This window comes from Saimiri boliviensis, chromosome 1 (assembly GCF_048565385.1).
Source record: "Saimiri boliviensis isolate mSaiBol1 chromosome 1, mSaiBol1.pri, whole genome shotgun sequence".
Taxonomy (NCBI): domain Eukaryota; kingdom Metazoa; phylum Chordata; class Mammalia; order Primates; family Cebidae; genus Saimiri; species Saimiri boliviensis.
Window position 1 is genome coordinate 195,887,668 of NC_133449.1, and position 24,033 is coordinate 195,911,700.

Sequence of the window (24,033 nt, forward strand, 5' to 3'; positions counted from 1 at the left end):
AAAAAAAAAATCAGAGGGTATTTTGTAAAATCAAGAATTAGAAGAGAACAGTCACAGTGGAGATGCTGTGATCTCTATTGGAGGGATAGAAGGGGGCCCACAAACGGGTCTCTGTCTCTTATACCAGTGAGATATCTAAAGCTAATCTGTGCATCTAGCCACATTTGTTTTTGTATTTATTTCAGCCAAGTCTTACAACCAAACTACAAAATCTGTCTCAGTACAGCTATAATAGAAATAAATGCACTGCAATGATTTCAACCAATGATCTCTGACTGCACAGCCAATCACTTCACTACCTATTTTAATAATTTAAAGTCAGACAATAAAGTGTTAAAAGCTAAAATTCCCAGCTGGGTGTGGTGACTAACACCAGCAATTCCAGCACTTTGGGAGGCCAACACGGGCTGATCACAAGGTCAAGAGATCAAGACCATCCTGACCAACATAGTGAAACCCTGTCTCTTCTAAAAATACAAAAATTATCTGGGTGTCAAGGTGCATGCCTCTAGTCTCAGCTACTTGGGAGGCTGAGGCGGGAGAATCATTTGAACCTGGGAGGCAGAGATTACAGTGAGCTGAGATCACACTCCACTGCACTCCAGCCTGACAACAGAGTGAGACTCTGTCTCAAAACAAAACAAAACAAAACAAAAAAACCCCTAAATTTCTTTAGTGATACAGAACATTATGGCAGAAAAAGAGTAGAAAAAAAATTGATGCTAAGAAAAAGTACCTTAATTAGACTATTATTAGTTTATTAGATTGTCATCCTATCTCTTCTAAGACAGGTTATTTTATCCACATTCTTAATTAGCCTTTGGTAAACCAAGAAGAAGGCACAAGGAGGGCTGTACTGACTCCACAGATGAAAACACAGTGGCTATTTAGATGGCCACCACACAGGAGATGTGAGAGCCCTGGATGCATCCGCTGCAGGTCTGTTTACTAGACTGCTCATCCCTGGAACCTGCCGCAGAACCAAACACGATGCCTGCCCCCAGGGAGCTGCTCTCTCAACTGAGAGACAGTCTGATAAGTTCTACTGTAATCATGGCCTGCATTAGAGGACCCCAAAGGCCACATGTCATATCAGGCACTTCGCTACTCTCTCTCACCCTAACTGCTTCCCAAACCTACTGTGCAGTCCTAACAAAAACCTCATGATGCCCCATTCCCAGTTACATATGAGAAACTAAGGATCACAGAGGTCATGATTAATGATGGTTAATACAACAATGAAAATACGAATTTAACAGTCTGTGAGATTATTACGTGTCTAGCATCGGGCTAAGCATAGTAGAATTCTCACGGTAGCTCATGAGATGGGCCCTATTACCCTTATTTTCCAGATGACAAACCAAAACTCACACCTATTACTAGTTGTGGGAAATCACTGGAAAGAAGTTTGGAAAACCTGGGATTGCATCATGATCCCTTTCTCTTTGAAAGTCTGTAGCTCTGTGTTGAACTGCAGGAATCAACATTACAGAATGCCATCACGAAACGAGAGAGAGCCATGGCATCATTTTAGAATCGTTGTGACAGCACCATGTTTGTGTTTGGGGCAGATATTCTTGCAACAGCAGAGATGGACCAGCAGAAAGAAGCAGGGGGAGGGAAGCAGGAGACTACATTAATATACGTTAGAAGGAAACAGCAACAACTGGCACAGAAATTCCCAAAAGGAGTTTTCCATGTTCCTTGAGATGAGTCCAGGTGGTATGTTGTTTATTCACAGTTTTACTGTATTGTATACTAGAAAACAAAGTTAATTGAACTACAACCTATAATCTCATAGCTATTGTTACTTAAGATGGGACTAAGAGAAGTGAGTTAAAGAAAAATACTAAGTCTAAGCTAAAAATAAAATAATATGAATTAAAAAATAATTAAGTAAATGACATGTATAACACACAATATCATTAATTTTCTATACTTACATATTTTTACACTTTTCGTATAATATACATGGCATATATTATATGATACTGTCACAATATAACATATAATATGCTATGTAATATTTACAAAATATTCACTAAGTATATTTGTAAAAGAGATTACAGGAGGACCTGGGAAGAGTCAATAAGTTTGGAAATCAGAACCAATGCACAAGAATGTCAACAAAGAGCAAATGTCAGCAGAATGCCAAGGACACTAGGAGCGAGTGGCCCTAGTATCCTGGTGACTCTTGCAAGTGTGTGGGAAAATGGGCAGGAGAAAAGGGAAGGTGAGGGTCCTCCCTGGGGCCCCAGGAGGACATGATGCCCTTCTCTAAGAAAGCAAATGTCAGCTACCACAAGGAGGCCGGAGAGGAATGACAAGGCTGGGAGGTGCTGAGCTGCGACCCTGAGGTACTTCCGTGGGGAGTTGCCAGTAGGCAACTCAGAGTGGAGATTATTTGCATGAAATAGAACTTTAATCACTAGAAACAGCAATAAGCAAATTAATAAATTATACATGCTGCCAGAACTTCAGACCAAAAGATAAAAACAAACACATTTTACTGCTTCTCACCCCAATTTGTGCCCTTTTTTTGGCAAAATACAAAGTTAAAGAACACTCAGCTATAAAATATTTTCTTCACAACATAAAACAAATGAGACTCACTTCTTGATTGAGGCAAGCCACACTGACTGTCATAGAACATTATAAGCCTCAACGAGATGCCTAGCTTTTCTTAAACTAAGTTAGCAGCACCAAGGCTCAAACAAGGCCATTCTCTCCTTACTGTCCCTCCTGAAAGTGACTCCCAACCCCAAGGCTCCAGAAATTTCAACTACAGCCATTCTCATGCATGCAATGATATAAATCTAATTCAATATACAATTCCACCTCAATCCTGGGGGTACAAACTCCTGCCCAGAAACCTGAGATCATGGGCCAAAACAGAAGGCCCTGCACCTACAAAAATCTGCACTTTCCAACTGGCATCTACCTGAACCTCTGCCCACCACACACTTTCCTTAGTAAAACTCAGAACCAAGAATAAAATAGCTTTTGATGCAAAGGCAGAAGAAACACCTTCAGGCATGTTTCTCCTTGCCTTTGCCTACCATGATCTTCTCTTAACTCAGGGGTTGGCAAAATTTTTCTGTAAAGGACCAGAAGGCAAATATTTTTTTTTTTTTTTGAGGCGGAGTTTCGCTCTTGTTACCCAGGCTGGAGTGCAATGGCGCGATCTCGGCTCACCGCAACCTCCGCCTCCTGGGTTCAGGCAATTCTCCTGCCTCAGCCTCCTGAGTAGCTGGGATTACAGGCACACGCCACCATGCCCAGCTAATTTTTTGTATTTTTAGTAGAGACGGGGTTTCACCTTGTTGACCAGGATGGTCTCGATCTCTCGACCTTGTGATCCACCCGCCTCGGCCTCCCAAAAATATTTTTAATTTCACCAGCCATGTGGCCTCTGTTGCAACTACTCAATTCTGCCATCATAGCACAAAAGCGGCAATATACAATACCTGAACAAATGGGTGTGGCTGTGTTCCACAAATCTTTTTTTTTTTTTTGTATACAAACATGTAGGCCAGATTTGTTCAGGATTTGGCCCATGGGCTGTGGTTTGCCAATCCATGTTCTATCTAAGCAAATATCTGCCTTCTCCTCCCATTGTCCCTCTTACCAGAACTTTCAGCAAGTTTACCTTGAAATATGGTGCATTATTGCCTTCCCCCTTCCCACCTTGAGATCCTCCTAGCCTCTAGGCTCTGCTTCCTTGCAAAGGCTACAGTATTTACTTAATAATAATAAAGACAGAAGAGTAGTAACAATAATGACAGAGAACAACAGAAGCTAGCACTTACTGAGCATTTATGATGTGCCAGGTATCATGCTAGTTTCTTCATAAACCTTGTCTCCCTGAATCCCATAAACAATCTAATGAGATAGGTACAATGATCATTTGCCTTTTACAGATGAAAAAAATGAGTCTGGGAAGGGTAAAACTGTCTTCTCATGGTCACACAGAGAAAAACTGAGTTCTAATTCAAATCTGTCTGGATCCAGAGCCAAAGTTCTTAACTGGCATCTGGGCTGCTTTCCAGAGGCACAAATGTCTGTCTAGATAGAAGGCGTCCCTCGGGCTTCTCCTCTTACACTGTCCTCTTGGGGCCTACAGTCTGTGCTGCCACCCACACCCTGCTGGACAGTGACAGACCCAGCCAGGTGGCATCTATTGCCTTCAAATAGCAGCTTTTCTGCTTCTCACAGACTTTTAACACTCAACATAAATATGAGTACAAGCAACAGATACCATCCAACATGACTGGAAAATGTTACGCTTATGCTTATTTTCCACCCTCCAATCATAATGATGCACCTAAGGGGATTAGAGAGGATCAGGGATCCTGAGTATGTCCCTTAGGATCAGAGGCAGAGTAGGAATCCTGACATGGCTGGTATTCTCAAAACACAGTAGATGTTCCCAGGAATATTCCTAAATGCAAACAAGGCCAGGGAGGTTGAAAAAGGGATAGGTTATGTACACACAGACAGTGGGGGTCTCTGTGACCACGGGGTAGGGAGAGCTGTTCCTCAAAAGCAGCCACTAGGCAAATTTGAAATAAAATCAATGAGACAATTTTTTAAAAAATTTTCTTTAAGAGACAAGGGCTCACTCTGCTGTACAGGCTAAAGGATGGTGGTGCAATCAGTTCACTGCAGCCTTGAACTCCTGGGCTCAAGCCATCTTCCTGAGTAGCTGGGACTACAGGTATACACCATCACACCCAGCTAAGTGTTTTATATATTTTTGCACAGATGGAGTCTTCCTATGTTCCCCAGGCTGGTATCCGATTCCTGGTTTCCTTCAAGCAATTCTCTCTCCTCAGCCTCCCAAAGCATTGACATAAAAGGTGTGAGTCACCATGCCTGGCCAATGAGATGATATTAAAACCTGTTCTCTTTATCTCCTTGGTAAGGAAAAGTGCACTTGGAACACCTCATTGTAATTTCCCCAATTATGTTTAAGAAAAACACTAAAAATCAATCAACAGCTTGGACCCCACTGAGTGTACAGGTCATCATTCACACAACAGAGGAGAGAGGAAATATGAGCAAATTAATGAAAATTTGCAGTGAGCCTGGAAATGCAGAGAGAGCATATGTCACAAGGGCATCTGAGCCTATCGTTTCCCTACCATCAGCCTCCCAATCCTATTGCTTTTCATTTGCTGAATTGTGTTCCCATATGGCAGCATGTCATAATTGGGGTTTTAAAGATGAGACTTCTGCTCACCCTCTATCACACTGATAACCTTGCTGCGGCCACCTGTGTTCTTGCACACTGGTGCAGATGAGACCTCTCGCTGCTGGGTAAATACTGCAGAGCAGATGCTCGCCCACTGAGAGCTGTGTGTGGTCTCTGTGCAGGAAGAATGTTCTGACATGGCTTTGAGAGACAAAGTCCTAAATGCAAGTCCCCTTTCCTTCTGTGGCTACTTGTATAAGACATATTTGATGGACAAATTATTTCTAAATAGCTGCCACTGAAGCAACCTGCATACACAGCACCAGACTGAGACAGCGAACATGATGGTGAGTGGGCTGGATCTTCATCCCCCAGTGTAAGAAACACCCAAAGGACACATCGGGAGATGTGAAGCAGAACGTGGTCAAAACTTAACTGAAAAATATGTACAGTTGTCAAAAAGATAAAAGAGACTCTGTGAAATAGATATGCTAAAGGAAAAAAATATATATATGCAGGGCGAGTCTTTTTAATGATACAAAAACTCCACAAGAGCCAATGAATACAAAATCAAAAATAGTTTTAAAAATTAGTTTTCATCCCTGAACTGTGTTGTTTTTGCTTTCTTTTTGCAAAACAATAAGCATATTGGAGATTTCTCTTTGTATCACCCCTGCTTAAATTGCAGAAGTCTGCTCAAACGCATTTTTATTAAATATTCTCTTTGATGTTGATAAATAAGAACAACTAGTAAATTGACTAAAATACTAATGATGAATTCAAATTCTAACTCAAAATATTTTTTAACAACAGTATTAAAATTTGCAACATTACCAAGAGGTTCAAGCAGTAAGCTAAAAGTTTTTAAACCAATTACATGTATAGCTAAATAAATATACCTTCAGGTATCCTCACCTCAAGAGACAAACTGACATGACTTTTTCCAAGTAAGAGATGATTTACCTATGTGAAAACTGACCTACAGCATGTTTCTAAAAGCTAAGACTTTAAAGTCTTAAAACTTCATAGTTAATTCCACATAAATAAAACCAAGTTTTCAGTAAATATCTTTGCTTGGATACACATCTAAAAGTAGTAGATGTACCTTTGAAAAAGCATGAGATTACTATGATACATCCCACAGCTATCACTTTTATGTTACATTATATACATGCGACTTCAATATTCAGCCTCATCATTACTTTACAATTTCTTACTCTACTATCAATTTCTTAAATACTTTACTATTCAAAGCTAGGGTATAGTTTCTCTAAGCCACTCAGTAAAAAATTAAACAGTTCATGAATTAGCACCCATGCAGTTTTTAACTCTGTGACAGCAGACACTATTCTAAGAAAAGTATTATCCAAGGTGAAAAGCATGATAAGCATACTATAGTGTTTTATACTTTCTCCGAAAAATCAGTATGTCTTTGTCAAAACGAATATGCAAATATTGCATAGAATTTCCCCTGGAACACGAAAGCTTCCTGACAGATGACGACTAACTCAGTAACCAGACAATAAAGTCTCAGTGGCCAAATTACCTGAAAACAATCCCAACTTAAAACTAGCTAATCACTACAGATAGTTATATAATTAGGCAAAAATGCCCAGAATATTAAAGAAAGCAAAGGACACATTATTGATGTAGAATATCAGTTGTTAGAATGGTCTACATTATTCAGTACAAGTTTACAATGTATAAATCCCAATGTGTCTCATAAATTTGAAAAGCAAAGTCCGAAGCTCACTCAACAGTAATACATCGTTCTAAGCGAAGTACTGGAATAATGTAGATTCAATTAATGATTATTTGAAACAAAACAGAAAAGATACATGCTCCCTGATAAAAAGCAAGACAATCACTACACCCAAAATGTTTCAAGATGTTACTTATCATATTTACACACAGAAATTCTTCCCTGTTCTTTCAGACCACTGTACTCCAAGCACTGTGGTTGAGGGTAGCAAAGGAAACAAAACTCTCACCAGAAATAAGCCCAGTCCAGAAAAAGAGAAAAAGCACTTTCTATTCAAATATCCTGTAAACCTACAAAGAATACAGATAGGTATACTACCAATTACAGTTATTTACATGTATGCCTAGGGCTGTTTAGAAACTTCTTATCCTTCCAGCAGGAGTTCAACACCAGAATTTTCCATCATCCAGATTACTTCCTTTGCTTACTTTTCTGAGGGCTTCACTTAACTCTTTTAAGTCACCAGGGTCCTAATTAGTGGTGAAAAGAGGCAGTCAGCTGTGATGCCTGAGGGAGTTAATGCAGCATAGAAAGGGCTTTGATTCCAGGATGAAGCCACACCCATGGTAAATTTACGGAGAAAATGACCATATTGGTAAAAACTGGTAGCCTAACATAATAGTACCTGAACACTCATCACAGATCTGAAACCTAAAAGACAAAATTACTAAGTCTATCCTAAGATAGTCAACCTGCTCACAGCAAGATTCAGAACTAAATCTGTTTAAAAAACAAATGGCTGTCCTTAACAGACAGTGAAAGCTTTCATTAAAAAATATGCATGTGCTTGCACACACATACCCTAGATTAAGTGTTAATAAACTAATAAACAATACTTGAATGGCCATTTTTTTTTTCCTGTTCTCTCTCCTAAGTTTAAGAAAAGGGGGGAAAAAGTCATTATTTTCTAAAGCCCAGAGACGCTAGACTCCATTTCCTACCTTTCCACTTCAACAAACTCCAAAGTAGTGAACAACAATCAGCAGCTGACATGTAAATAGCCCTTACCACATGCCAGGCAGTATTCTAAGTAATATATATATATATATATATATATATATATATATATATATACATACATACACTCACTTAATCTTCACAAACCCATGAGAAAGGTTCTCTATATTCCCCATTTTACAGACAAGAAAATTGAAATTCAGAGAGATTAAGTAACTTGCCCAAGGTCACACAGCTGATTAGCGGCAGAGCTGGGAAGGAGCCCAGGCCGACTGCTCCAGAACAAGGACACAGAGCCACAAAGCTATGTTGTAAAAATAGTCAACACAAAGGAGAATCCTATTGCTCTACTCAGCAAGAAAGTTTAGAGAGAAAATTGTTAAAGCTTTCCACAATGAAAACAATCGGGAATATCTGGAAACAAAGTTATCTTCCAATATTGCTTTCCTATTGCTTCTATGTAATCGTTTTTAATTATTCAAAAGGGATTTCCTTTCAGAAGCCTTTGTAGCCAATATTTCAAAATCAAGATCATAGAGAATTAGGAAAAGTATAGAAGTCCCAGAGAAGCACATTCCCAGGTTTACGCAGCATGGTACTCAATACTATGTGGCATACTGGGCCTGGATACTCCAGAAATCACCATATCGGTTCAATGAACCACATTTAATAAAGTGGTTTGAAAGCACTTAAAAAATAAAAGGACTGATAAAAACTTTTGGGACAATATTTTTACAAGCTATCAGTTGTCTTAAATAATACCCCTTTAATTCAGTATTTCTCTCTGGGCAGTTTATCCTTAGGAAATCACCTTAATCTTCAAGGGTATTTGTTATAAAAAAAAGTTTACATTATGTTATTTCTAATTTTTCAGTGTCCAAAATAGGGAAAATAATTAAATTGATTATATGTGTGTAATGGGGGAAAAAAAACTTGCATCTACAGTATTAAGAATGTTTAAATATGAGGAAACACAATAAAAAGTTATATGAAGAGAATATAAAATTTCCTTATACAGCAACATATCAAATAGCATGCCCATATACTTTATAGAAACGCATGGTAACATAAATAATAGTCGTCTCTGGGTGGCAAGATTAGGCTAATTTATATTACTTTTTATATTTTCCTATGTTTTACAAATTTTCTAAAATGAATAGTTATTAATTTTATAATCTGAACAAGAAAACACAATTTTTAAGACAAAAGGGATTAGGTCGTGAAGCCTATATTATATACCAAAATTACAAGCAAATCAGTCTTATTTCCTTCTTGGATATCACTGATAGACTGAAAGATCTTAACACTGTAGTTTACACAAAAAAAAATGTGGATTTTTAACAAGGGATCAGGCAATCCTCATAAAATTCTTGTATACAAACTAGAGAAATGTGAGCTGGCTAACAGAGTTCAGAGAGTTCAAACATCATGGATGAGCAGATGGCTCACAATGTCAAAACGGGCCTACTTCTAAACTCTGACCTTGGCTTGTCCAAAGGTTTGCTTCTCAAACTCACAGCTAGCACAAAACTAGGAAAGACGAGTCAAATGTGTCAATGGCAGGTATGCAAACCGAGTCAGAGCCACCAATATTGACCACCTTTCTGGAACAGAATTTAGCACCAATTTATACGCTGGAGTCTTGCCAATTCCACAGATCGTCCATACACAGGACTTTCCAAACCCAAACAAATGTTTGTCAAATAAACATTAGCATTATGATTCAAACAATTCTGACAGGCTGATATACTTGTCTGAAACCAAGATGCTACTTAAAAAGATTATTAAATGTAAAGCTGAGCATTTAGCTCAGTAACAATTTTACAGGTGTCACTGGGCAAGTTTCTGTGAAGCAGTGACCATTTTAGACTAATAAAAGTCAGTATAATACAGCATTTTTGATGAAGAGAGGTAAAAACCCCACTGGATGATCCTATCTGAAAGTGCCAGGTATGTTTCTGACCTTATTTGAGGAGGAAGTTCAACGTAACTGAGTAAGTCCAGACGGATGTGATAGGGACATTCAATGTCTGAGGAGGAATATTCAAGGAAACCGGGACTATTTAACTAGGAGAGTATTTAAATGGATCTAATGTTCAAACATTTGCTCAGTGATCCTGTGAAAAGGGAAATCAACTTATCTTTTTATGCTAGAAGTTACAGTCTGTTTCTGTCTCTACCATTCCAACGAAACTGCTTATGAAGGTCGGCAATGACCTTCAATTTGCCAAATCCAAAAAGCACTTCTCTACCCCGTATTAACAGACCTTGGTAGCATTCAATATAGAATGCGGTGCCCTCCTTAAAACTTAGGCTCCTTCACCTCAGGTACAATTCATTCTTGTCTCCTCTTTCTAGTTCTTCCTTTAATCAATCTCTAGATGTCAGAGAATGATCAACTCTAACCTTCTCATTTTTCTATTCTCTCTCTGTGATTTCATCAATTCCTGTGGGTTTAAATAGTCTCTCTGCTGATAACTCCCAAATTTAAATATCCGGTACAGACTTCCTCTGCACTCCAGACTCTCATATACAATCAGCAGAATTTCAAATATATTATGCCAAAAGAAATCCCTGATCCTACACCCTGCTCCTCCATTTGAGTCTTTCCTTCTCAGCATAACACACTCAGTTGCTCCAACCAGAACCCTATCAATCATCTTTTGCATTGGCCCTTGCCCTTACCTACCACATTCCATCCACTGGTAAGTCCATTCTACCTCCAACAGAAGCATCAGCCCACTTCTGCTCATCTCTGTGGCTGCTACAAGTGACATTTAAACTGAAAAGTAAAGGGGAAGAAGTCAGTATTGCCACAGTCTGGGAACTACCTGTGTCAAGGCCTCATGACCAGGAATTTACTGTGCTGAAGCAAAGGAGAGCAAACCAGCAGAGCCCAATCAGGAGCAGAATAGTACTTTTAAGCCAGGTGAGCATCATCTCTCTCTATGAAACAGCTTGCCAACAACCTCCTAATAGTCTCCAGACCCATTCTCACAGCATCAAAACAAAGCCTGCTTAAATATTAAGTAGGATCATGAGCTTTGACTGCTTTAAACTGTTAACTGACTTCCCTACTGCACATCAGAAAAAAAAAATCCACAAATCCTTACCATGGCCTCAAGACCCTCAAAAATCAGGCCCCTTCATCCCTTCCCACTCTATTTGGTACCATTCTGCTCCTGCTTGGGCTACGCCGGTTTGCTCTCATTTGCTTCAACACAGTAAATTCCTGGTCATGAGGCCTTGACACAGATAGTTTCCAGACTGGCAATACTGGTTTTCCCCTTTACGTCTCAGTTTAAATGTCACTTCCTCAGAAAGTTCTCCCTTGATGGTCCCGTCTGATGTCTGCAACCCTTGCCTCCCAACTTTCTATCTCAGCCCTTTGTCTCTCCCCTAGGGAATTAATCACAACTTCGAAAAATTTTATTATGAATTTTATTGTCTCTCTTTAACCCCTCCTCCTTGGAATATCAGCTCCAAGAGGAAAGGGCCTCTCCTGTCTTATTCCTCATTGCATTTGCAGACCTCAAAAACTTTTTAAATGTTCAATATGGAATAAATGAGACTTCTCCTGAACATAAAAATCTTAATAAAAATAAGAGCTGTCTAAGAATGAAACAGGCTCGTACATGTAAGAACTGGCAATCTTGGGAAAAGAGTTCAAACAGGAACTGGGTGACTCACTTTTACTGAAGACGACACAGGACATTCCTGTTCTGGATGGGATACTAGGCCTAACGATAAGTAAGATTCCTCCATGTGTTTTCTGGTTTTATAAATAGAAATCTTAAGGAGTTTCAGGTCGAAAATGTACTCCCAAAGTAGCAAATACTATATTATTTCTTAATGAGTAGAAATTCTCTCTAAAACAACCCCACAAAACCACTTTCTATCCTGACTGAACGTAACTTCTTTGAAGTTAAATCAATGCAGGCTGCCTCGGTGCTCCCTGCCAAATGTGGTTTGGGATGATGACAGCCCACAGTGCCCTTATCTCCGAGCTGTACAAAACATGGCCCAGAAACAGGCTGGAAGCTCTAGAAAACCCATTTGTGGTAAACCTAAAGTTCCACTCTTCATTCATTTGTGATGCTGCTCTGTAAACACACCAGGATCGCTTTATTTAGCGTCACACCCATTAATAATGCAGAGATCTTTACACAGGCAGGCGGAGAAAATTAGTCCTGAGTGATTTCGTTACTACAGCGTATACACAAAGTCAAAGAGACTAAGCATCTCATTACTTCTGATGTAGAGGTTGCTGGCAATGTGGACATCAGTCCCTGAGCTGAACACTACTCAACAAAGAAATTCAGGCAACTTTCTACTTCACTATCTTTTGGAGTCTTACCTTCAAACCGTTGTTACAAATTTTATCTACCTCATAGGTGCATGAAGCTACTATAACGGAAACCTTAACACCAATCCAAGATAGTTTATTCTACTTCTTTAGCTTTCTTCAACAACCTCCTCCAATTTTTTTAAACTGAAATAACAAACCTCTGGCAAGCATTTGCTTCTGATAACTCCATTTGCTGGCAGATTAGATAACGCACTGCCAAATACCGGAAAATAGATGCAAAGAAGCCTGAGGCCTTGAGCTTTGCTCTTAAACAGATTGTAATGAAATTTTTTTTTTGCAAGAAAATGGTGAACTTTTTGGATTTCCTTAAAAAAGGCTTCCTATAGAATCCAGTGTTGACAATGCTGTAGAGGAATAATGTGTGGGAAACCAGAGATATAAACTCTGATGGCCTTTCTAGAGGGCTAGTGGGAAATACCTTTCCATTAAAATGCAAACTCCCTTTGATTTAGCATTCCTACTGCCGAAAATTTACTGTATGTAAATACATCAAATAATTGAAATAAATAAAAAAGGATGTTCATTTTAATATTACTTGTAATAGCAAAAACTTAGAATTCTATCTCCAAATTGCCTATCAGCTCTCAGATCAGGCCTGGTGAGGTAAACCATACTACATCCATAAAATAGGATCTTATGTACCTGCTAAAAAAAATGAACAAGGTCCCTACTGCTGCTGAGGACAAACATCAAAGATATATTACAGAATATACGAAAGGTATGGGTGTATACCTAAATATTCCTTACTGAAATCCTGAAGGTATATATATATTTAAACCTAAAAGTGGTTACCTCTAAGAAACATGACTGAGAGAATATGACTTTCACTTTTTATTCTAAACTCGGCTGTACTGTTTGAATAACTTTTATTAAGTGTATAGGTTATTTTATTAATAAAAATAGTAACTATATGCAGTATTTTCTGCATTGCCTACAGACATCTGTTTGCTCTCTGTAGAAGTAGAAAGGGGAGCACTCTTTCCTTCTTCTTCAGACTTGAGCCTTCACACAGCAAACCACAGAGCCTACTAGTGGACAGGGACCACCCCTCTCCAACCAGTCCAGGTGAGGCCTCCACCCTCACTCACTCTCTCCTCTTTTCTGTGGTGTTGGTGTAGAAATGAAGAGAAATTTTCATTTTTGTTCTTCCAATTATAGAGCTATAGAGTCCATATAGCTCTGAAAAGCTAACTTGAAAAATGATGAAGAGTTATTCCATCCCAAAAGGTAACAAAGAAAAGTCAGTGCTTTCTCTAATGCTATTTATTACATAATTACACTTGTCCCTTGGTAACCATTGGGGATTGGTTCCAGGAACCCCACAGACACCAAAATCCGTGTATACTTTCAGTACTTTGCAACCCACATAAACGAAATGAGGGTTTCTCAGCCAGTGAATACTGTATTTTTGCGGATGCAGAACCATGGATATGGAGGGCCCACTACATCTACTGAAAAAAAAAAAAAAATCTGCGTATAAGTGGATCCACACAGTTCACCTATGTTTTTCAGAAGTCAGCTATATATTACAAAAACAAACAAACGAAAATGTTTTCCAATTCAAAGTATATCATCTGCCATTCTTCCAAGTCCCATGAGAACCAGAAAGCTCAGGCACTACTCCAAGGGGTTTTCTGTCTCAGCTTAGAATCTTACGTTTGCCTACCTCAAACTACTAAATATCTCTTTCATCTAAAATTATCTCTATAAGAAACATAATAGTATACTGAAGCTGAAATGATGAAGTGGAAGCTACACTGAAAATTTCTGATGTTGAAGAGCTTAAAGAATAGTTGAACTTCGTTTTGTACTAATTCCATCAGAGATGTATCTCCAACCCTGCTGTGGAGCGGGCTTTAAAAAAAGTTGCCGAAAAGCATGCTTCTGTTTTTCTTATAATTTGACCTTGAGACTTGAGTTAGGGAGGCTACTTACATAGTATCAAGGGACCTTTCCAAATTGTATAAAAATAATCCCTACCATGTTTTCCTTTGTCAGAAGGTCATGATACACAGGCATTTATTAAAGTTTACTTAGGTGCTCATTCATTTACTTTTTAGCTGTACTGATAGATACAGAAAACAAGTTCAACATCACCTGAAAAAGTCTAATATCACCTTAGCTAAATATTACTCATATTAAATCTGATGTTATAAGTATTATGATCTAAAATGTGATTTCATTTTTGGTAGTGAGGTGTAAAAGTAATTAGTAAAGTGAACAAAATGTTGCCTGGTGCACTGAGCTGTCTGTGGTACTGAAAAATGACACCAAAGCTGAAATTTACTGAGCTGGTGTCTTACAAAGCCTCCCCATCACACTGTTTTAATTCAAGCACTTCCGTCCATGACTCACCTGAACCATCTTATTTTGCCAGAGTTATGTGTGTATAAACATTTTATAAAAGGTCACATGGATTTGCTTTCCAAGGTTCTCCATGAAAATGTCAGGGCCTCCTCTTGCTTCATTAAGCAATTCCAGAGGACACAGAGCCAGAAAGTCAGCTATAACACTTACTTTTTCTGAAAGCAGTGAGAAATCACATCATGCACCAGAAGTCTACACTAGCTACCTTTTACTATCTGATTATCATACTGATACGCTAAAAAGAAAGAGCAAAACTGTGTTATGCTACATCCAATGACATGCTATGAATGACAGCATAACTTTACATTTAGTCCATTAACTCAAAGGCAATTGATATATTTGGAATTCTTTAGAGTGAGCTGAGAAGTGCTCATTAGCTTAAAACTTTTTACGGAAAAAAAAATACACCTACAGCGTTACCTCAATAAGTAAAAAAAGGCGAGGTGGGGGGCAATTCATCATTTTCCATGCACATATATAAGCCTGAACAGTTAGTTTTATTGAGTTTCAGCCCTGTTGATGCTCCTCTCTAGAAAAATTAGAATATTTCTACTTTTTTCTGGTTCTTGACTTCTAGTTCAGGGTCTTCACATTTATTTGGCCCTTCTCCATTTTATTTTATTTTTTAAATCAAGACATCTCACATAATAATTTGGAGTTTCGATTTAAAGGAGAAATGCCTCTGGATAATACACCAAGTAAAAAAAGCTACATCCAAAACAATTAAATGATATGACCCAAGCATCCATTTTGAAGTTATCTTCAGTCTAGTTTAACAGAAACCACATATCATATAAAATAAACTCAATTTTAAAACATATAATATTCTATAATGTTTGTGTAGCCCAACAGTAGGTAAGTTCACTGTGCGTATTTGCCACGGAGGGTCATTCCACATCATTTTTCTCACTCATGCAATACATATCCTAATCAATATATCTGTGCATAGGCATAACAGAAATGGTCCTCTAAATTAGCCAATGAGTGGAATGCTTAAAAGCATTAATCTATAAAAATATGATTTCCTGTTTTTTATTAACTTCTGTAAATTTTAAGATTTCTAATATATCAATTTTTAAGATAGTTAACATTCAGTAGCTGTTGTTAGACTCCTATGAATTACTTCAAAAAAATCTCCCAATAATTCTTAAAAAGTCAGTGTTTTCAAGACACTTTGTTCTTGATGTTAATACCAGCAAATGTCCTTCCCCATGAATGCTTGTTTAGCTGTGTGATTTTCACAAGGAACAGGCAATAACACAAAGCTTCTATTTAATGAAACCCAGCAAGGTCTCTCATTTCAGAATCACAGAATTATTAAGCAAAATGACTCTGGCCTCCAAGCAAAACATGTTTTCAAGGTAACGTGATTTTTAAAAATACGTAAGAACATTTTGGAACAATCTTTTAAGTTTAACTAAATTTATATACTAAACTTTTGGATTTAGAGGGAAACTGCAGAAAAAGAAATATCCCTGTTTTGGGGCTTTTGGCATGTGGGAGCACATCGCAGAGGGAAGCATTATGGCCTGGAAGGTAGGACAAGGCTGGTTCTCACTGGGTACTGTCTAGTTGTATGGCCTGGCAAGCTGCTTCTGCTGATTTCAGATTCCTTATCTGTAAACTGAGTCAAGGGACCATTAGACCTATATAGTAGCTCTAATTGTCTACTCTTCAAGTCAAAATAAAAAGATAAATTTCTAATGTTTAAGTTATATCTTACTATCTCTTTAAAATGTTTGAAAGAATCTCAAAAGCCCACCAACACTAGCACTGAATTAAAAATCAATGTAAACTGTTAAAACTTTAAAAAAATTCAAATGTATGTTCATCTCATTTTGTCAGTGCAGTTTTACTATTTCTTTCTGAATAGTCTCACTCTTTGTAATTATCATTCTCCAACCTCATCCCCTCAAAAACACATTTTTCGAAGTTTTGCAACTATAAGGGCAAGGTGAAGTAATTTCTCCCTCCTCACTTGGAGTAATGTGCATCACTATTTTGTTTGGGCAATCAAAATGATTTCTTCCATATTTAGTTCGTGTTTGCTAATTATAATTTAAAATTATTTCAATTTAAATTAATACTAACTTACTTCAACAGCAAATCCTATGCAATGCTTTAAATTGAAAGGCAGCTTAAATCTGAAGTAGTCTAAAGGAAGATGACCCAAATTAAGGGTCTCATAGTACAACCAAAGGTCTGACAACTGCTCAAAAAAATAATAATAATAATAATCAGAAAACACATAGTGAAAATTCTTGTGCACCAGGACTACAAACCTGAGCCACTGCACCTCCCAAATAGTGAAATTCTAAGCTAAAAAAAATTGCAATCTAATTTTTGAAAACTCTATACTTATACTTATTTTAATTTAAAAGCCTTAATACTCCTTACACTGTAGGCTATCAACTGATAGATGACACATAAATTTTATAGATTATCCTGATATGGTTACTAACAGCCAAATATAGAGCTCCTGCCTGCATTTAAACAAAATAAATATTTTCCTAAAAACAAACAAAAAACCAGCTCACAAGGACAGTGGTTTTAACTCTTAAATTACATTAAAAAACACATAATGATTGGATATATAGAATTTGCATTCTAAACTCACACAGATTTTTTTAATGGTGGGGGATTTAGGAAAGGGTTAGATCTTTTCCCACATCTCATTTATAAAAAGTAGCCAGCAACTCATCACCCTATTTTCTTCTCTATGCTAAATTATAGAAGATGATACAGACACAATCACCTAATGATGCACCCACTAAGGTGTCTCAAACAAGAACACAAGTTCATTCTAGATTAAAACTAGAGCATAACTAGCTTTAAGGAAAAAAAAATGTGACTGACTAGAGAAGAGGATCCACCTATTGAAGAGAGGTAAAAATCTTGAGTCCAACAAATACATCTCAGAAAATGCTGCATGTTTATATGCTACTTTGCCTTGCGTTGTTTTCTACTTCCTGAAAGAACAGATCAGGTGCTAACATAACAATACAGCATGTGTCTTCTGTAACCTCAAGCAAGGGCATGACGGCTTGGAAAAAGCCTCTGCTGCCTTGCGTTTCTCTAAGCTGACTGTAGGGCTTTGGGTCATTCATAAACATCAGAACCTAAGTTACCTGTATTTCCCTGGCGTGGTACACGATGATCAGACCGAGCAGGATGATCGTGGAGAGACTGATAAGGCATTTCAGAGCTAAGGAATACAGCGACGCCTGCAACACAGTCAGACAGAAGCACTTTTAAGAAAGAAGCACTTTTAGCCACCTTCCAGGCCCCCAGGGTCAGTCAGTCCCCCACAGGTGGACCTGAACTCACAGGAGGAAGATGCGGGGAGAGGGGTGCACTCATCTTGGCTCTGTGATCTGTCAGATCACTCGGCCTCAAAACCAAAAGAGAGGAGAGCAGACTTGGAAAGACTGGGAAGATGCGTGGTTGGGCTTTGCCGGGTCCACGCCACAGCGGACCGAAGCGCCGCTGCTCCAAGCTAGAAAAACCAGAGAGGAAGTTACTCCTGAGTTCAAGAGAGAGGGTTGAAATGGGCCTCGTAAACACAATTCACCAAGGGAGGAATATAGATGGTTTCTCCACCGACTCCCAGAACCACTTACTTAAGGTGCCCGAACGCGCTGGGCGCTCTTACTGCCTCGAGAACTTTGGCTACACGCGGAAAGGGTTCATCTCCGAGTTGTTTAGCTGACTAGGGATGCGCGTCCTAGACGCGCCCGCTGTCCTGGCAGGCTCCCTTGATCGTCCCGGGGAGGCTGGACACCCCGCAGGCACATGGTCCCTGCCAGTGCCCATCCCAACCACCCAGCACCCGACTCTGGTAGCGTAGGCAGGGGTTCAAGCCCGTACCTTGTCGTAAGCGCCCCATGACAGCTCGGTCTCGATGACCATGACCACGATGCCGAACATGCCGAAGATGAGCGCGTAGTCGCTGAGCCGCTTGCGCTTTTCGAACAGGGCGCGCCGGTGGCCCAGCTTGTAGCCGATGTTCTGGTTTTTCTTTTTGCTGGACTTGGTGCCACTGCTGCTGCCGTGCCCGCTCCCGCCACCGCCGCCGCCGCCTCCAGTGCTGCCTCCGCCGCCGGTTCCATAGAGCGCCAGGTTGTTGGAATTGTTGTGCTCGGGCTTCGACACCACAATCTCGGGGGCTGAGGACGAAGCGGCGGCGGCTGCAGCGGCTGCAGACGGGGAGGACACACCGCCACCTCCTCCGACGGACGCGGGGGGCTGCAGGGGCTGCGCCTCTGAGTCTATCTCGTGCAGGTTCCTGCGGGACGCGCTCAAGTTGCTGAGCGGCCGCATGACGCCCCCGTTGTACCTGCAGCTGCTCATGGCTATTTCGGTGAAGGGGTTGCTCTCGCGGCGCGCCTGGGGCTGGTGGTGCTGGTGGTGCGCCGGGTGCGGGTGGTGGTGGTGGTGCGAGAGCGGGGGCCCGGAGCCCAGGCTGCCGAGGCTGCCCGTAGGGCTGGCGGCGGGCTGCAGGCTGTGGCACTGGTGGTACTGGGAGGTGGACGCGGGCTGCTGCGCGTACTGCTGCCGGAGCGCACTGGCATGGCTGGACGGCGTCAGCTCGCTCACATTGAGCTGGCTGCCCCGGCGCGACGAGCAGCAGCAGCAGCAGCACGACGAGCCCGACAGCGGTGAGGAGGTGCGGGTCCGGAAGGCACCGCCAGGCGAGGAGGTGCGGAGCAGCAGGGACAGGTTATCCCCCGCCCCCGCCGCCGGGGCACCGGAGGAGGCGCAGCTGTTGCACCGGAGGCATGGGCTGCTGCCGCCGCTGGCCGGCTGCTGGTGCGCGAGGTGCGGGTGGTGGTGAGGGTGCGGGAGGGGCGCGAAGGGCGGGCACGGCTTGTCCTGGCTCTGTTGCTGCTGCTGGCAATGCAGGTGTGAGGAGCGCGGCGGCGGCGGCGGCTGCTCTGGGAAGAAGCCGCGCTGGAACTGCAATGGGGTTTCCATGTCAGGGCTGTTAAAGCTGCAGGGAGACCAAGCGGTGGTGCACCCTGCGCAATGCGTTATGGTCGGGAGCGGGGACTCCTGCTGCTGGTGCGAGGAAGGGCCCATGCCGGCTCCGGTAGAATCCAGGCGGCGAGTCCGATTGGTTGGGCGCACCAAAACAATGGGCATGACATCACCTGCGGGGACCGAGACTGAGTTTGCGGCGCGCGCGGCTTAGGGAAGCGTGTGTGGCAGAGAAAGATGGGGAGGGGAGTCTGTAGGACAGAAACCCTGGGGGACGCAGTCCAGAGCCAGGGCGCTCCCGGGCAGGGATTCCACCTGCTGATTGCGTGCGCCCCTCAGCCCTGCTGGAGACGGAGAGCCCCCACGCAGTGCAGCTGGGCTGCAGGGGGAGGAGAAAAGAGAAAGGCGCCCTCCCTCCCGTGCCGCTGCCCCCCTGACTAGTGCTGGACGCGCTGCCCGGATCACCTGCGCCAGCCACTGCAGCACGTCGGGCCACCCCGGCCAGGGGGCAGGCGCAGGGACCGTGCGGAACGCGGACCACTTCGCCTGCACGCCTCGCAGGGCTGCAAGACAGCAGCCCCCTCGCCCCACGCCCGCTTTTCCCAGATCGTCCCGCCGAGAGTGGGCTGCCGGCAGCCCGCCAAGTAACTGCGGGGGCACTGGCTCTGGGGAGAAAAAGTTTGGCGACTGGCTTCGCCAATGAAGCAACGTGTGGCGAGAATGCCCGGGCCTGAGCCCTGCCTTGGCCGCTGCGGGATCATAGCCGATCCAGCGCCCGGATCTTGCCCCGCGCCCGGCTCAGGAATCTGGATCGGGTGTGCGGAGCTCTTGCCCAAGTGCGCTGCGGCGCGGATAGGGTTAACCGCCTCGGCACCCGGGCCGGGGGAGGATGGGGGCGGGGCCGGAGGAGGGGATCCCCGCAGTCCGCCGGCAGAGCCGGCGCGGGCTTCCCGGGTCCCCCTGGCGGGGGCGGAGGGCTTTCCCCGCTACCGCCAGCTCACATTTGCGCTTTCTCCGAAACATGAGGGGCTAGCGCCCCTGGCCGCCGGGTCCTGGGCTCTAGGCGCTCAGGCCCTCCGGCAGCCGGAATCCGGAGGTCCGAGGGCTTTCCTGGAGGTGGAGAGGCAGGTGGTTCCTTCAAAGGTTTCGGGGGTGCTCAGCCAACGCCGGCCTCCGGCTCCTCTTCTGCTCCTCTTCCTCCTCACCTGCAGCGCAGACAGAAGGCCAAGACCTGTCACAAATGCGCAAATACCGAGCATCTTTGCCAAGTCCTAACTGCAGCGACGGGTGAGAGAGGGGCCTGGCGCGGGCTGGCAGGGAACTTACTGAGAATGATAGCTTGGGCTCAATAATCGCTGCCCATGGACAGTGCTGGCGTTATGTTGGAGTTCGGTATCATAATTTATTTATTTATTCTCTAATAAACTAACAAAAATTGCATTTGATATCTCCCAAATTCCCCGTGCTGTGTTCTTCTAAGAAATATACCAAGACAATGCGCTAGGTGATCCTTTTGAAGGTTCTTTGTTTGTGCTCCATCTTAAGTCTCTACATTTGCATTTCTTTGTGAACTCAAATTCCCGTCTTCCCCTAAAGATGAAAGAAATGGGCCCGCTGAATATTTTCCATTTTAATTATTTTAAAAACTGATTTTTATGATAGAGACTATTATAACGAATTAGATCTAGAAATTCGAGTGAAAGCAGATCACCCTCATTAGGTCATTAGGTAATTGGAATTCTCAGCTGGATCCAATTTCTTGATACTCTACTCGGCAGCTGCCCTAAAGTTGCTTACTTGGTATCTGCTTGTAAGAGTGCGTGCGTGTGTGTGCTTTCAGTGTCACAGAGTGAATAATTCATTTTAGGACATTCTTTGGACACGTAAAACAATTTTAATTTTTTCTAAGTGCAAATAAACATTCAGCAGAAAAAATGGAGTGTGGAGCGTAGAGCTGCTTTATCCCATCGCCCTGGACTTGAGATAATGAATACTGTCCAGACTAATTTCTCAGTGGTCTTGGTCATGAATATAATTTAGTGGCAAACACTCAGAGACAGCATTTTGTTTTTATAATCTATTATGGTTTTTGTTTTGTATTTTCAAAATGGTAATTAAATAAAACTTGTTTAGAATCACGAAGCTAATTGGGTCTTGGGGCAGCTGAGTACATATTGCATGAATTGTGTGGAGAGCATGACTATTAAAAACAATCCTAAGAAGTGATTTGAATTAAAATGAAAGCTTCCTTATGAAAAGTTATTAACCTTCTTGTCTGAAAAAGAAATTCAACTCATGCACAAAATCCATCAAACATGTATTAGTACCCTTTGCAACAAATTATATAGCCTTCCAGTTGTTGTAGGTAGCGACTGAGTGAAAATGTTTGATTCGTCCTTACAAGTCTAACTACTTCAAAGGAAAATTGTGGTAAATAAATATTTTTATTAGCCATTCATAAATTTAGATAAAAGATTACATAGCCTCCACCCCTGAAATACCACAATAGTTGTTGCCAGCATTAAATTTAGATACAAGGTTCTACAGTTACTGAACTGTCAAAAGAAAAATAATGGCTGCATCCCTTGTGTCAAACTGACGTTGTCAAATAGCAAATTCAGGGCTTCAACAGAGGCTGCAAAAACAAAATATAGGCAAAAGTGTATCCTTTGCCATGTATATGTCTATGCTCTAATATGGGATTAGCTGCAGGGCCATTAATTATGTAGAAATAAAAAGTACCTGCTGAGATTTGTTGTAATGCTGCATGGAGTTATCACTTCTCTCCAAAAGGGTACACAGGAAGATAGAATGCACAAAATTCAGAAGAAAATGGAAATTTGATCCACAACATGAGGGACTATGAGAACACCAAAATTCAGACTAACACTGCTTCCAGCTAGCCACTATTTTGAAAAAGCTCATAAAATAATTTAATAGTGTAAAACTCACTGTGATTGGACAGAGAACAAATCAATCATCACCTTTCTCTTTAAAAATCAACTGATTACACACACTCAAAAAGCCATCTTGCTAATAAATGTCTGTATATTGAGAGTGTAATAAACATAAACCTCTATTAGCATGATGATGAAAAAACACAAGATAATTTTGTGTTTCATTTTTAGTCTGAATCATCCTAACTTCATTGGTTTAACACAATTTACACTATTAGGTTATAACAGGCACATTTAATAGTTCTTATTTTCATCATTTTTTTAATAAAGTCAACAAATTTTAAGTTTTTATGTAGACATTTTAAATATGTATAACATTTTTCTTTTTTTTCCTATACAGAATTGTAGAGATACATGTAACATGTAAAGTTAAATGAAGCAACAAAGGCAATATTCTTCCACTTGGATAATGCTTTGCACATTGTACTTATTTATACTTCTGAGTTCAGAGAGAAGGAAAGAGGAAGGAAATGAAGAAAGATTGGAGAAAAACAGACGCAAATCAAGGCCTATGATTTCCAGGTGATAAGCTTTCAGAAAATTAAATTTGCTTCTTTTGTTCCATTAAGGTAAATAAGTGAGAGAATTTCCCTAGATTAACACCAGAGGTCATACTCATCCAGAAAATGTATTTCAGCTCTAATCAATTAAATCTATTTCCAGCATCACTTTTTAATAAAAACTGTCTATTTTTTTCCTGTGGCCTACAACTATTGCTTTTCCACATTTGCTGAATTTCAGGCTTGTGAACACAAACACAAACACCCATCCAACACACAAACACATCTTCTTAGAAGTATGTCTTTTTTCAGACCACAGGAGCTTGGGGAAAAAACGTCATGTTTTTTGCACTCCAATCCCTTATTTTATTCAGATTTATATTATGCCATTGTTTAGAATTCTCTTTTTTTTTTTTTTTTTTTTTTTTTTTTTTGAGACGGAGTTTCGCTCTTGTTGCCCAGGCTGGAGTGCAATGGCGCGATCTCGGCTCACCGCAACCTCCGCCTCCTGGGTTCAGGCAATTCTCCTGCCTCAGCTGGGATTACAGGCACGCGCCACCATGCCCAGCTAATTTTTTGCACTTTTAGTAGAGACGGGGTTTCACCATGTTGACCAGGATGGTCTCGATCTCTCGACCTCGTGATCCACCCGCCTCGGCCTCCCAAAGTGCTGGGATTACAGGCTTGAGCCACCGCGCCCGGCTAGAATTCTCTTCTTTATAGGATTGTCTATACTAGGTCTTTTTGTTGTACCTTAGAAAGCAGGGTTCTCTTGATTTTGGGTGTTTTTGGTATATTTCCAAAGGCAATCAGAACAGGGGTCTGTGGCATCTGTTTCCCACACGGTCTGAAGGAAAATTTTCACCTACAAAGTAAATGTTTTCCTGAGAATTATTTTTTTCTTTGCCTGGGTGAGTCAATTACAATATTTGATAGTGCCAAACTTAGAG

At 41.3% G+C, this 24,033-nt stretch overlaps 1 protein-coding gene across 2 annotated transcripts in view; it reads right to left on the reverse strand.

Annotated features, from left to right (window-relative positions):
• KCNN2 (potassium calcium-activated channel subfamily N member 2) overlaps positions 1-20,714 on the reverse strand; it is a 143,450-nt gene extending 122,736 nt beyond the window's left edge. Inside the window, exons 1-3 of one of the 2 annotated variants that reach the window (XM_039472033.2) lie at positions 20,628-20,714; positions 18,517-19,799; positions 17,778-17,873 (exon numbers count right to left, since the gene is read on the reverse strand). In XM_039472033.2, the coding sequence (XP_039327967.2) occupies positions 17,778-17,873; positions 18,517-19,799; positions 20,628-20,649 (1,401 nt within the window). In that variant the 5' untranslated portion in view covers positions 20,650-20,714. Of the gene's footprint in view, positions 1-17,777; positions 17,874-18,516; positions 19,800-20,627 lie in introns of those variants that run through there. The other variant, XM_074382506.1, reaches the window with a different exon arrangement.
• Positions 20,715-24,033: the final 3,319 nt, after the last annotated feature.